Here is a 15,024-nt window from a genome sequence, read left to right as displayed (position 1 = left end):
ATCAGCCCTGAGTGCTCACTGGAAGGACAGATCCTGAAGCTGAGGCTCCAATACTTTGGCCACCTCATGAGAAGAGAAGACTCCCTGGAAAAGACCCTGATGTTGGGAAAGATGGAGGGCGCAAGGAAAGGGGGTGACAGAGGACGAGATGGTTGGACAGTGTTCTCGAAGTTACCAGCATGAGTTTGACCCAACTGCGAGAGGCAGTAGAAGACAGGAGTGCCTGGCGTGCTCTGGTCCATGGGGTCACAAAGAGTCGGACACGACTAAACGACTAAACAACAACAAAACCAAGAGTGCTAATCATGGTTATAGCTTGTAGTTGGCTTAACTGTGAGCCCCAGTTCGGACAAGATCCTAAGCCAAACTTTGACTTAGCACAGCAGTAAAAATGGCCAGGGAGGAGGTAAGTGGCTGTGAGCTTCTCTCTGGGAGCCTACATATCTGCATGGTCTTGCTAAGCCATAGTCTGCCTTGCAGTGTGGGGCAAACCAGATCACTGTGTTGCAGCAGACACCTAAATAGGTGTTCTTTCCTCTTGCACATAAAAACAGGAAATGCAGTCCTATCTGCAGCTGTTATAAGTTATATGAAAAAACCATTAACACCCTTTGAAAGCATTCTGCTCAATTAGCAAAGGGCACCTTCTTAGGCAATCAAAGGACTTTTAGTTGACACATCTAACCAATTAACTGACAGAATGCTGCAGCCCTAGAGGCTCCTGCAAAACAGCCTACATAAACACCAGGCATTTCCCTTTCAAATGATCCATGGGTACCAGCGCACTCTCTTTGCTCAAAGTAAGATTTCGATAGTTCATTCTCCAGAGCCATCATAAATGCCCTGCTGTGTTGATATTGTGACTGCTGCTATTTTAGTTATTTTAGCGTATTATTAAACATGTCCTTTGCTCCTTGAGAGGAAAGACGGTACTGTATATAAATAAAATAGGAATAAGCTGTTCAACTCAATATAAACAAAACAGAAATGAGAAAGTCATTATTTGGAGAAATGGCTTGAAAATGGCCCATGCTCCTTCCTCCTTAAGGAATCCTGGATTTTTCATTATTTTAGCTTTTATAGAGGTACATTCAAAGTTAGTCGTACTCAGAGCAGATCCACTGAAATTCATGAACGTTACTAACTTACGTCCACTCATTTCAATGGGTCTGCTCCAGTGATTCCCAAACCTTTTGCCCCATGGACCATGTGAAATTTGCTAATGACTTTTCTGCCTGTTGTAGCAATTGTATCTCACTTTACGGTACTAGATGCTTCCTCCCCCCCCCCCCGATTGTATTTGTATCACTCCTTTGATTTCTTATACTGTATTTTATTCTACTGCAATCTGAATTCTGCGGAATTCAAACTGCAATGCAACAAAACAACAATTAAGAAATAAAAGAAGAAATAAAACGCAATTAAAAAATGGGCCTTAGCTGGAGGCGCTGGGGATTGAACCTGGAATCATCTGCATTGAGCTACAGTGGGGGCAGCACCTATGAGGAATGTTGATTTAGGCCACCACATAAGGTTTTCCTTTACATAATTCTGCCAAAATCACACCAAAGGTTTGCAGAGAGGACAGGAAAAACTAAAGCACTTGGAAGCTTATTAGGATTTCAGTTGCACAAAGCCTCAATCCTCTAAAAAAAAAATTGTTGGTTGCAATCAAGATGAAGCCACATTGCTGACAATAGCATGCTGGGAATTAGGCCAAGCTACTGTAGCTTGATTCCTCCATCCTAAGCCTGTCTATTTAGGTTCCTAGAACTCTGTTACCATGTGCCAAGGCTGGGTTGTAAGGGAAATGTGATAAGCACAGCATTATTCCACCAAAGTAGCACCACTTCCAGAGGTGCTGTTTCACATTTAAGGAGTTGGGAAAGAGTGTTGTTTTTTTTACTGAGATGGGTGGAGAATACAGCAATGTTCAAAGGCCAGCTCTTGTTTATATGCAAAGTTAAATTGCAAAAAAGCAATGCAATCTTAGCAAAGTTGTCATCGATACAAGCCAGTCACCTCTTTATTTAATGCAAAGAGATTTTTGCCTTTAGCAGGTATGTCTAACCCTCATTTAATGCTTTAAAGCAAGTCATTCAGTGGTTAAAACCAGTGGCTTGGTCAAAGACCCTGGTGTTTGCTTCTGGGGAACAGGGGTGTTGTTTTGTTGTTGTTGTTGCTGCTGCAGGGGTGTTGTTGTTGTTGGGGTGTCCTCCTCCTCCTCCTCCTCCTCCTCCTCCTCCTCCTCATTCTTCTTCTTCTTCTTCTTCTTCTTCTTCTTCTTCTTCTTCTTCTTCTTCTTCTTCTTCTTCTGCGATCACTCGTAGCCAAGTAAGATCGTGTTCCATAAACACGGTTTTAACAATGAGCCCGTAAGTGACTCTGGAGGCCAATTCTGGAACCACACGTCCTTCCACAGTGAGGACATTAGTTTCCGGGTAAGAACAAATCACAATGTGGATTTGCCAGGTGTGCCTTCCTCTTAGCACATTTCTCCCTTGCGTCCTGAGTTGAGTGTCTTCAAAGCCCATAACACCTTTGGTAAAGGTTGTTCTCCAACTGGAGCGCTCCCAATTGTTGGTGTTTATACTACATTTTTTTAGATTTGCTTTGAGACAGTCTTTAAACTTCTTTTGTTGATCACCAGCATCATTACGCTTTCCATTTTTAAGTTCGGAATAGAGTAGTTGCTTTGGAAGACGATCATCAGGCATCTGCACATGACCAGTCCAACAAAGCTGATATTGAAGAATCATTTCTTCAACACTGGTGATCTTTGCTTCTTCCAGTACACTGGTGTTAGTTCCCCTGTCTTCCCCAGGCCTGAGTCCTAGGTATTTTGCCCCAGGCCTTAAGTCTTCCTCCCATGTTTAAACTTTGCTTACAGGATGGACTTTCCCTCTGAAAGTCCATCTGATTTTGCATCTATACATAAATATTGGCACCTGCAAAGTTCATGCAAATTTGTGACATGAGCTACAGCCCTTCTCCCTGAAACTATTTCCCTCCAGTCATTTTTCTCTTGGCAGGGATTCCTTCTGCTTTTAGAGAGGCTCACGGGTGGGGGGGGGGATGGGGAGCAGCTTGGAACTTTCCTCCAAAGAACTCATGTTCTACTGCACATATGCTCTGCTTTGTAGGGATTTGACAACAATTGATGGGACTACCAGCAATACGCCTAGCTTGCCACAAAGTGCAACCATGCACATCAGTGCCATCACAGTGTAATAATTTCCAATTATTGCTTAAATTAAATATGGCTATCTACTGCTTTGCAAGGGATGCGGGTGGCGCTGTGGGTTAAACCACAGAGCCTAGGACTTTCCGATCAGAAGGTCGGCGGTTCAAATCCCCGCAACAGAGTGCGCTCCTGTTGCTCAGTCCCTGCTCCTGCGAACGTAGCAGTTCGAAAGCATGTCAAAGTGCAAGTAGATAAATAGGTATCACTCCGGCGGGAATGTAAATGGAATTTCTGTGCGCTGCTCTGGTTCACCAGAAGCGGCTTAGTCATGCTGGCCACATGACCCGGAAGCTGTACGCAGGCTCCCTCGGCCAATAAAGCGAGATGAGCTCCGCAACCCCAGAGTCGGTCACGACTGGACCTAATGGTCAGGGGTCCCTTTACCTTTTTACTGCTTTGCATACTGAAAGTATCACACATTTGAAGGTCTAAAAAAGGAGTGCATTGTCTTATTTTTTCCCTGAGTGTCCCTAGTGTACATAGGTATGTTGGAGTTTTGTGCATAAAATAATTTTTTAAATAAATAAATAAACAAGTAGCATCTCAATTAATAAATATTAGTAACAACTAAGCTGCGCTGGCCATGCATTGCTAGAGCATCCCTGCCTCTTTCCTTTTAATCTGAAAGCCCCCACAAAATTCTCCCTGGGGTATCATGCAGCACCAAGACAGGAACCGAGGCAGTGAACATGAAGTTAAACAGAACCACGCTGGATGTTGCCAGGTCACAGGCCATAAAGCCCCCAAGTTTCCCAGAAGACTAAAAACAGCTATTTTAGCCTTTCCGCAATTTCACACATTGCTATGCCATCCCATTAATCTTTCTGTGTTTACACAAGTAAATGAGAGGCACGACTGCAGTCAGTGGCAATGGCCAAGGCTATGGGAGGCAAAGCCTGGAATTCCCTCCTACTCAAACATTCTTCTCCAGTGGAGCTGCTTCCTGTTTGCAAGCACCGCTCTCAGCAAACGTATACTCTCCACCCACATTGCAACACAGGGTGGATTTCAGAAAGGTGCCTTCCAAGGACACAAACCAGAAAGCTACTTAGGTAAGCCAGAGTAGGGCATATGGATGGTTGGATGGATGGATGGATGGATCGATCTATCTATCTATCTATCTATCTATCTATCATCTATCTATCTATCTATCTATCTATCTATCTATCTATCTATCTATCATCTCTATCTATCTACAGGGAGCCAGCATGGTATAGTGGTTAAGAGCAGTGGACTTGTAATCTGGTGAACCGGGTTTGATTCCCCACTCCTCCACATGCAGCTGCTGGCTGACCTTGGGCCAGTCACACTTCTCTGAAGTCTCCCAGCCCCACTCACCTCACAGAGTGTTTGTTGTGGGGGAGGAAGGGAAAGGAGAATGTTAGCCGCTTTGAGACTCCTTCGGGTAGTGATAAAGCCAGATATCAAATCCAAACTCTTCTTCTACAGTGGTACCTCTGGTTAAGAACTTAATTCGTTCCGGAGGTCCGTTCTTAACCTGAAACTATTCTTAACCTGAGGTACCACTTTAGCTAATGGGGTCTCCCACTGTGCAATTTCTGTTCTCTTCCTAAGGTAAAGTTCTTAACCCGAGGTACTACTTCCGGGTTAGTGGAGCCTGTAACCCGAAGCAATTGTAACCCAAGGTACCACTCTCTCTCTCTATCTATCTATCATCTATCTATCTATCATCTCTATCATCTATCTATCTATCTACAGAAGAGGGGAAAAGCAGCATCAAATGGTCCTGAATGAATATACTAAGAACCTTAATAAAATAACTGCATGCCCAATAAGTTCAAGTGGAAACCCTCCAAAAGAGCACAAGAATGCAATTTATTGAGCATTTCTGGTAAGGTAACATCTCACCTAGGATACTCAAATTGTTCTGCCCCTGTGGAAGGTTTCCATTAAAATGCACTTGGCGTTTCACAATTGGATAAGACTTTCCTGTCATATCCAATCTGGCCCTTGGATTGCGTTCTGACAAGCACACTTAAAAGCGAAAATCAAAACTGGCAGGTGTTTTAAACTCCCACTTTGTTTTAATATTGTTCAGGATATTCAGCTGTTATTGATTTTTGAGCTGTTGACAATTCCACAGCTCCTTCTTTCTGTCTCTCAACACACACACAAACAAACCAACAGAGAGAGAGAGAGAGAGAGAGAGAGAGAGAGGCGCAACCACTGATTTATGCATGTCCCATTGGCATGGCACCGAACCCAGAAGTGAGCCAAAAACATCACTAAAATGCCACTAAAAGGGTAGGGTGGGTTGAAACAAGGGCAAAATGATTTATCTGGATCCCGTCAACGTGCGCAGGGGTCCAGAATGTAACCTCTGCACAAAACAAGGATTGCCTGTACTTCTGAGTATTTAAGAGAAGCTCAGAACTGCTATAAATGTGTAGGATTTGTCATCAACCTAAAAAGAAGCAAAGATAAGGCCAAAAGAAAACCAAACCAAAAGGCCACTTTTTCCCGAGTGAAACCTTGTGTCCTCAAAGGCCAAACCTACACACAGAAAAAGCAACAATTTTCCGTTTGCTGCCAAGTCTTGACACAAGGCTGGCTGCTTGAGCTGATCATTGTGCTTCCATGCACATTTAAATCACCCAATATGTGAATCTGACCTGTGTCATACTGCATTAAAATCATCAAAGAATGGCCATTTGCAAAACCTGGCCTTTTTCTTTCTGCTGATGTTTTAACCGCCTCTAATGCAAGTGTCAGGGACACAGGTGGCGCTGTGGGTTAAAGCCTCAGCGCATAGGACTTGCCGATCGAAAGGTTGGCGGTTCGAATCCCTGCGGCGGGGTGCGCTCCCGCTGCTCGGTCCCAGCGTCTGCCAACCTAGCAGTTCGAAAGCACCTCCGGGTGCAAGTAGATAAATAGGGAGCGCTTACCAGCGGGAAGGTAAATGCCGTTTCCGTGTGCAGCTCTGGCTCGCCAGATGCAGCTTTGTCACGCTGGCCACATGACCCGGAAGTGTCTTCGGACAGCGCTGGCCCCTGGCCTCTTGAGTGAGATGGGCGCACAACCCCAGAGTCTGTCAAGACTGGCCCGTACGGGCAGGGGTACCTTTACCTTTACCTAATGCAAGTGTCATATGCTCAGTGCTTTTGCCTGCAAAAGAAGATAATCTTCTCTAGCAGTACAGACCCAGGTGAGTAGAGTGTATGGGTGTATCTAGAGCTTTTCAAACTTTTCATGTTGGTGACACACTTTTTAGACATGAATCGTTTTGTGACACAGTTATTCAGTTTTACTAGCAAGGTAAAGGTACCCCTGCCTGTATGGGCCAGTCGTGTCTGACCCTAGGGTTGTGCGCCCATCTCACTTAAGAGGCCGGGGGCCAGCGCTGTCCGCAGACACTTCCGGGTCACGTGGCCAGCGTGACGAAGCTGCTCTGGCGAGCCAGCGTAGCACACGGAACGCCGTTTACCTTCCCGCTATAAAGCGGTACCTATTTATCTACTTGCACTTAAGGGTGCTTTCGAACTGCTAGGTGGGCAGGAGCTGTGACCAAAAGACGGGAGCTCACCCCGCTGCGGGGATTCGAACCGCCGACCATGCGATCGGCAAGCCTTAGGCACTGAGGTTTTACCCATAGCGCCACCCTTTTATTAGCAAACTGGAGGTTAAACTAGCCCCTTACAAGAGCATTTGTGCAACACACCTACACACTGCAGCCGACACACTAACGTGTCACGACAGAGTTTGGAAAGCTCTGATCTAGAGAGAGAAAGACAGACCAACCGAAACAGAATATAGATATATACTGTATATACAGTCATACCTCGTGTTACAGACACTTCAGTTTGTGTTTTTTCGGGTTACGGACTGCCGAAACCCGGAAGTACCACAATGGGTTACTTCCTGGTTTCGGCGGTTGCGGATGCGCAGAAGCACTAAATCGTTCTTTGCGCATGCGCAGAAGCGCCGAATTGCAACCCGCGTTCGCAACCCGAGCGTCCACTGTATATGGAGAAAGAGACAGACACACGTACACAACTGTACAATTCTATGACTCAACAGCCACTTCTTCTCTGCCCCACCTCAATCCACACACATATCCAATGATCATATTACAGTGGTACCTCGGGTTAAGTACTTAATTCGTTTCGGAGGTCCGTACTTAACCTGAAACTGTTCTTAACCTGAAGCACCACTTTAGCTAATGGGGCCTCCTGCTGCTGCCGCGCCACCGGAGCACAATTTTTGTTCTCACCCTGAAGCAAAGTTCTTAACCTGAAGAACTATTTATGGGTTAGCGGAGTTTGTAACCTGAAGCGTATGTAACCTGAAGTGTATGTAACCCGAGGTACCACTGTATCAAAGACACTTACAAGAAAAAGCAAACATGTTTTGTCTTGGGAACAAAGTTTACGGACATTTACAGCAACTGCATCACAGAATCCTTTTTTTGGTTTTTTTCTTTCCATGCTCGTGCTATTGTAGTGCCCTGCCGGCTTTTACAAATATGCGAGTGTAGTTCTCGGGGTGTGGCAGGCAGACAAGCAAACGCCACCCACACATTCCTGCAGCCAAGTGCTGCCAGCATCTGCCAACACATTTAGACACAAGGAAAGAAAGTGTGGAGGAGGGAGAGAAAGAAAACAGGCACACAAAGACAGAACCAGGATATCCTGCACTGGAAAGGAGGCTTGGGGACAAAGTTGTTAAGGCAATTCCTTTTATTTACCTTATGGCTTTAAAGCTCTCTTATCAACTATGCTGCTGCAATATAAAGGACTCACATTTCTTCCTTTGTCTCACCCATCTTCTAAGAACCTTATACCACAAACTGAATGCAACCATCACAAGGCGAATGTCTACACAAATAAGAATACAGGGAACATAAGCTGCCACCTAAGAAACTAATTCACGCATGGCAGGCAGAAGTTCTTTTGAAGTATTTCTCTGCTTTTTCCCACTGCCAAAGAGGCAAGGTGATGTCCAGTTTAAACAGAAAATGTCACAGGGAGCTTGGGAAACGGACGCATCACAGCGTTTGAAATTTGCCAGGCGCCAGGCACATTTTGCATCTAGCTATTGGCCACTTGCGACCAAGTGAAGATGCCAGGGTGCCAGGATGGCACCTGGTGTCTCCACCATCGGGAAGTGCATGCCTGAGGATCCCTGGATCTTGCCTGTTTTCACACACTAACAACACATCCTGAAGAATTCTATCTGTGATATTTTAGCTGCACAATCAGAATGAATGTCAGGAACCAAAAAGTCGTATTGAAGAATACAACTTTTGAGTCATCTGACCCCTGAATGGCAACTAGACATTCTGTTTTGGCGACTGCAACCCTGGTTTAAGGAGCCATTTGGCGCCAAGCTTATATATCTGAGCTTGTAACATTGATGCATCACGTTACTCACACATGAAATCCTTCTTTGGGTAGCGGGCTTTAACATAGCTGTCAACTTACAGATTTGAAAATAAGGGACCAACAGCCTCGAAAATAAGGGATCAGCAGCCAAAATAAAGGATTTTCCAAACACAGGTATGTTCAACTTTTGAGCCCCTCCGAGCCAAAGGCAGAAAGCCCAGCCAGCAGCCAAACGAAGCCTCAAGTGGTGGTTCCCACAGCGCAGCAACCCGGCAAAGGGGATGCAGCAAGGAAAACCACCGTCATCTCTCCGCTGGGAAGCGCTGAGCAAAGGCGAGTCCCCAGGCAACGCGGCCGATTTGATCGGCACAACGCATGCAAGCTCCACCCCCAGTCGTTCTTAGACTCCTAATAATAATAATAATAATAATAATAATAATAATAATAATAATTTATTATTTATACCCCGCCCATCTGCCTGGGCCTCCCCAGCCACTCTGGGCGGCTTCCATAAAAACCAAAAGCAACACAAGCAACACAATTGGAGCCTCCCTCATCCCTGGCCGGCAGGCAGGGAGGGAGAGGAGCTGCTTCCTTTGAAACCCAGGAAATTTAAGGGACATCATCAATAAGGGACAGCAGCGGGACACGGCACTGGGATAAGAGAGTTTCCCACCAAATTAGGGACGGTTGACAGCTATGGGCTTTGATTTATAGGGCGCCAAGAGACCTGAGCATCATGTAGCAGCAGGATTCTTGATGAATCGCCAGACAACAAGTGAGGAAAGGACTGATACGCTCAAGACCTGCTTCTGGGTTTCCCATTGGGGGTATCTGGTTGGTTGCTGTGAGAACCGCATGCTGGGCTAGATGGGTCTTTGGCCTGATCCAGCATGGCCCTTCTTATAATAAAATCATAGAATTGTAGGGTTGGAAGGCACCTTGAGGATCATCTAGTCCAGCGATGGCCAAACTTGGCCCTCCAGCTGTTTTGGGACTACCATTCCCATCATCCCTGACCACTGGTTCTGTTAGGTAGGGAGTTGTAGTCCCAAAACAGCTGGAGGGCCAAGTTTGTCCAAGGCAGGAATATGCAGCTGTCCCATCAAACTTGCAACCTTGGTGTTATCAGAACCAAACTCTAACCCACAGAGCTATCCTGTTCTTGAGAATACAGAATCTTGCATTCCCAACTCCACTTATCACCTTAAACTACATAGTTCAGATTATACAATTAAAATTCTTTCTCCATAGGGAAAGGGGAGGGCAGGGAAAACAGAAGATGTAAAAGAATAAGAGAATTAGAAAACAAGCGGAGATGGAACTGGAAAACAACCAAGCCACACCTGAAACTTCTTCTTTTAGCCAAACCTTTCTGAGGAACACCAGCAACCGGGATCTCAGGATCTCTCTTCCTAACCGCCCTTCTACCAAGGCAGCTGCAAAGAAGCATCACTAATGCCCAGAAGCTGAGCTTTGCCCACAACACAAGACTTGACTGTTGCACTGTCTCCTCTCTCCAGCCCTGTGCCAGAGGAGTAACAGGTAGCTGGGAAGGACCTTGGAGGAAGTGGGGTAATTGCCATGATCTAATCAGTGTCTTGCTGATTATCCTTGCCTCCTCCAGAAAAGGTGAGACTTGGTGATTTACAAGAAGAAAATTTGGCCCACACCTCCAACAACACAGCACTGCATCCTCCGCTTCAACAAGGCTGAGCTGGTTCCGTATGTGTGCGGGCACGGAGGACAAAGGCATCTATTTTTTCATCTAGTAATTCAGATTTTTCTCCCCACCCTCGGATGTTTCTGCTCTGTCATGCAGTAAGGGAACAGCCCCCATGTTCTGTACTGCAGGGATGTTTCAGTGTTGCTTCTGTTCAGTGCTCAGCAGAGACATCACCTTGCCAACAAAGATCCGTATAGTGAAAGCTATGGTTTTCCCAGTAGTGATGTATGGAAGTGAGAGCTGGACCATAAAGAAGGCTGATCGCTGAAGAATGGATGCTTTTGAATTATGGTGCTGGAGGAGACTTTTGAGAGTCCCATGGACTGCAAGAAGATCAAACGCATCCATTCTGAAGGAAATCAGCCCTGAGTGCTCACTGGAAGGACAGATCCTGAAGCTGAGACTCCAATACTTTGGCCACCTCATGAGAAGAGAAGACTCCCTGGAAAAGACCCTGATGCTGGGAAAGATGGAGGGCACAAGGAGAAGGGGACGACTGAGGACAAGATGGTTGGACAATGTTCTTGAAGCTACCAGCATGAGTTTGACCAAACTGCGGGAGGCAGTGGAAGACAGGAGTGTCTGGTGTGCTCTGGTCCACGGAGTCATAAAGAGTCAGACACAACTAAACGACTAAACAACAACACGCTTAAGAGATGTAATAAAATCCAGAAAGTCGAAGGAGCCATATTACAGAGCATTCTGTAACAGAGTTTATGGAACCCAGGAACAGTGTATGTGAATACACTGTTGCAGTTAAACAGTTGATAGCAGGGTTTCCCAAACTTGGGTCTCCAGCTGTTTTTGGACTACAGCTCCTATTCTCCCTTGGTAGCAAGACCAGGGGTCAGGGATGATGGGAACTGTAGTCTGGAAACAGCTGGAGACCCAAGTTGGGAAACACTGGTAAATAGGATGGGAAGCAAATCATTGCCCCCTCATCCGCCGAAGAACCACCTGGACGATGCTGCACAATGACTCTATAGGTTAGCTTATTTGCAACCCTGGCTACTTCCTCCATGGTGGCTTACTTGTCTAGTACTGATTGGCATCAGCAATGTTTGGGAAGAACATCGTCTGGAAAAATTTTTTTCCAGTGCTTTGTTTTTCCCATGGAAAAATTTCAGTTTCATAAACTCATTAGTAACAATGAATGCAATTCCAGTTGCAAACGCAATATCGGGCAAGCCTGGCTGTTTCGAAGTTGAAGCATGTTAGTCCCGATCTCTGTGGCGCAGTGTGACAAAAAATAATAATCATAGGGTACTTTTTGAAAAAGCTGTTTTTCCTAAATACAATTGAGATAAATGCTAGTTAAATTCTCTCTCTCTCTCTCTCTCTCTCTCTCTCTCTCTCTCTCTCTCTCTCTCTCTCAGCAGAAAAAATTCCCCTGCAAACTGAAAGTTTCCTGATGCAAATTACCCTAATGGCCTCTTTCCCTAAAGAGAGAGCAAATTTTCATTTGTTACAGTTGAGTGCATATGTCTTCCCTTCTGAAAAAAACCCCAGAAATAAATCTAATGGCTTTTAGTAATTTCCTCCGTGCTCTAGCCCACAATCTATCTTGTGTAAGCATTTTCATTCTGAGGATATTGTGTCAGCCACATTTGGAAGATAAGATGTATTGGGAATCAAATTGGGAAACAATGGCAACAGGTACGCATAGTACGACGTACCCTAATTTGCCCTGGAAACTGTAAAATCTTCCCATTCGAAATGGAAAACCAGAAAGCCCACATCACTAATGAGCTAGCAATGCCCTGCTATTGTGTGAAATGTTTCCTTACCAGACTTGGGCTTCCCAAAAGGGCAGCCGGTGCCAGCCAGGAAAATCTCCATGCAGCAGAAAGTAATCGTGTGACAGCCACTGTTAAGTAATAGATGGCTGGAGAGAAAAGTCACCCTGAATATGTGGCCAGTGTGTAACTTAACTACCATGTAAAGATAAAGGTAAAGGTAAAGGGACCCCTGACCATTAGGCCCAGTCATGGACGACTCTGGGGTTGCGGCGCTCATCTCGCTTTATTGGCCAAGGGAGCCGGCGTACAGCTTCTGGGTCATGTGACCAGCATGACTAAGCCGCTTCTGACGAACCAGAGCAGTGCACGGAAACGCCGTTTACCTTCCTGCTGGAGTGGTACCTATTTATCTCCTTGCGCTTTGATGTGCTTTTGAACTGCTAGGTTGGCAGGAGCAGGGACCAAGCAACCGGAGCTCACCCCGTCGCGGGGATTCGAACCACCGACCTTCTGATCGGCAAGTCCTAGGCTCTGTGGTTTAACCCACAGCGCCACCTGCGTCCCTTGTAGAGTGGCCCAAAGGAGCTGGCCATACAAAGCATATATCTTGCATACATTGTGTGCCTCAGGCTGCAATGTGCAATATGAAAAGTTGCTTTTAGCACCCACTGATATGGCGCAGGAGAACAAGAAAGACAGAAAACAGGAGTAGACAGAGGAAGAACATGTGTTGTTCCCTCTGACATACTTCTGGCAGGGAAGGGACCCACAAGTTCTAGCTGCACGTTCTGTTAATGGAAGCCTTCTAATCTACACCCTCATTTGGATTTCTTTTAAAGACTCCCAAAGTTATCAAAGTATGCTAGATCTAGACGATACGATAATCTTTATTGTCATTGTACTATACAGAACAACAAAATTGAAAAAACTACATAAGACATTCAAAAACCAACAAGCCTGCTATCCCAGCTATCCCAACCTGGTTAGCCCCCTAAAAAGTATGATACCAAGACACTACTAAGCACAGACAAAAAGAATGACCAAAATTATCTTGTATAGGGCAAGTGGCTCTAAAGCAAGGCTGGGGAGCAGGATCCGGCAGGTGGAACTAAATTTCTTCAGCCCCCAGAACCGGTCCGCACCGCTTTGACAAGTAAATGTCTATCGCCTGGTGTCAGTAAGAAGTCAGGTAACTTAGCTTCAAAGGAAATATTTGTGAGTGCAAACTTAAGAGTAGGCTCCCTACTTCCTTCCAGACCAGGTGGAGTTGAAGCTGGGATGCAAAGGGGAAAAAAACATGGAGCTGATTCCAGTGGGCCTTGCATTTGCTGCTAATTTTAAAGTGCACCCAAGGCTCGCAGAAGCACAATCTGGGGCACATTTTAATGTTCCCAGTGGTTCCTTTGCAGCTGCATCTTTAACCGCCCCACACATGACACCAGAGGTTCCCCTTGCCCGGCCTGAAGTATACAAGAAAGAATCAGAAGTGCAGCAACATTGGCAGAAATGTTCCACTCCTCACCTGTTCTTTAAGCGCAGTTTAACTCCAGCAGGCCATGGGGTTTTGCTGAATTGCAAGTCAGACCTGAGACACTCTGAGCTGAGGGAACGGGAAGCTGTAATCTCAGGATGTCCTTTTGATGCAAAGGTATCCCTGGAGAAAGAAACAGACCAAAGAGAGGGAGCTTGAGGATGGTGCAATCACACTTAAGCAAGGAGAATTCAGGATGAAATAACTCCTCTTTTTAAATAAAATGCATTAGAGACCACAGATGCATGTACTTGATGCTAATATTTATTTGAGCATTTCTATCCTGCCTTCCAGCATGAAGACCACAGAGGTGTTAACAATACAATAATGAAATAATCATAAAACAACCATTTAAAAGGAAATGGAACAACACAATAAAAAGCCACGAGACATAAAAGCAGCAAGATGCAGGTTTGATTCAAAGCAGGATCTTCTGAAAGCCTGAGAGAGGGCAAAATATGTACTTCAAAGCAAGTCTGTTGAGCTCAATTGGAGCTACTCCTGGGGGAAGCATGTGCAGGATTGTAGCGTTGTGCTCCCATAATCAGGTTGTCTAAATCCCACTGCAGCATCCTGAATGCAGATTCGCAATTACCATATTTTTCGCTCTATAAGAGGCACCAGACCACAAGACGCACTTAGTTTTTGGAGGAGGAAAACAAGAAAAAAAATATTCTGACTCTCAGAAGCCAGAACAGCAAGAGGCATCGCTGCGCAGTGAAAGCAGCAATCCCTCTTGCTGTTCTGGCTTCTGGGATAGCAGCGCAGCCTGCATTCGCTCCATAAGATGCACACACATTTCCCCTTACTTTTTAGAAGGGAAAAAGTGAGTCTTATGGAGCAAAAAGTACGGTATATAGCTTGATCTTGTTTGTGCCAAAGCAAGTACTACCTAAGTTCAAAGGGGAGGGGGATAACTCTCTAATAAATGTGCAAAAGCAAAAAGAAATCTGTCTTCTGCCAGGCCAGACTGTCGTGTTCTGACAGGCAGCAGCTATGCCAGGGAGAGGTTACCTGACATCTTTTCAACAGGAGACACCATGAACTGTGCTTGAGGAGTCTTCACACAAAACATGGGCTCTGCTACCCACTGAGCTATAGTTCTTCCCCATGCACTGTAGCTCCGGTCATAATAAAATAAAAAAACCTGACAAAACGAATGCAAAGCCAGCAAAGGGAGAGAGTTTTCAGACATAAATTGCAAGACTAACTCCCGTAACTGAAGCCATTAGTACAAGGAGCAGAGAGTTTGGATTGCAGTTTAAAGATGGGTGCTGTGAAAAGAGCTGAATACTACTTCCTTGTCCTATGCCACAGTTGCTATAGCTCTCGGTCAACTGAGATGGAGGTTTGTTATTTCCCCAAACTTAATAGTAGTATGGGAGTTCAAAACAAAACAGAACAACCCTCTCTCATTCCAGTCCTGGCTGCTCACACATATA

At 45.4% G+C, this 15,024-nt stretch overlaps 1 protein-coding gene and 1 long non-coding RNA gene across 6 annotated transcripts in view; both read right to left on the bottom strand.

Moving 5' to 3' along the window:
• The window catches only part of LOC309377872, a 239,761-nt gene that overhangs the window by 40,638 nt on the left and 184,099 nt on the right, over positions 1 to 15,024 (bottom strand). The gene's annotated exons all lie outside the window — the stretch shown is intronic.
• The window catches only part of SHROOM3 (shroom family member 3), a 222,781-nt gene that overhangs the window by 40,638 nt on the left and 167,119 nt on the right, over positions 1 to 15,024 (bottom strand). For all 5 annotated transcript variants that reach the window (XM_081924742.1, XM_081924746.1, XM_081924744.1 and 2 more), the window contains one exon: positions 13,574 to 13,705. In XM_081924742.1, coding sequence (XP_081780868.1) covers positions 13,574 to 13,705 — 132 coding nt within the window. The remainder of the gene's footprint in view (positions 1 to 13,573; positions 13,706 to 15,024) is intronic.

The sequence above is a fragment of the Podarcis melisellensis genome (assembly GCF_964234715.1).
Source record: "Podarcis melisellensis genome assembly, chromosome: 9".
Taxonomy (NCBI): Eukaryota; Metazoa; Chordata; class Lepidosauria; order Squamata; family Lacertidae; genus Podarcis; species Podarcis melisellensis.
This window is presented reverse-complemented; position numbering and strand designations above follow the sequence as displayed.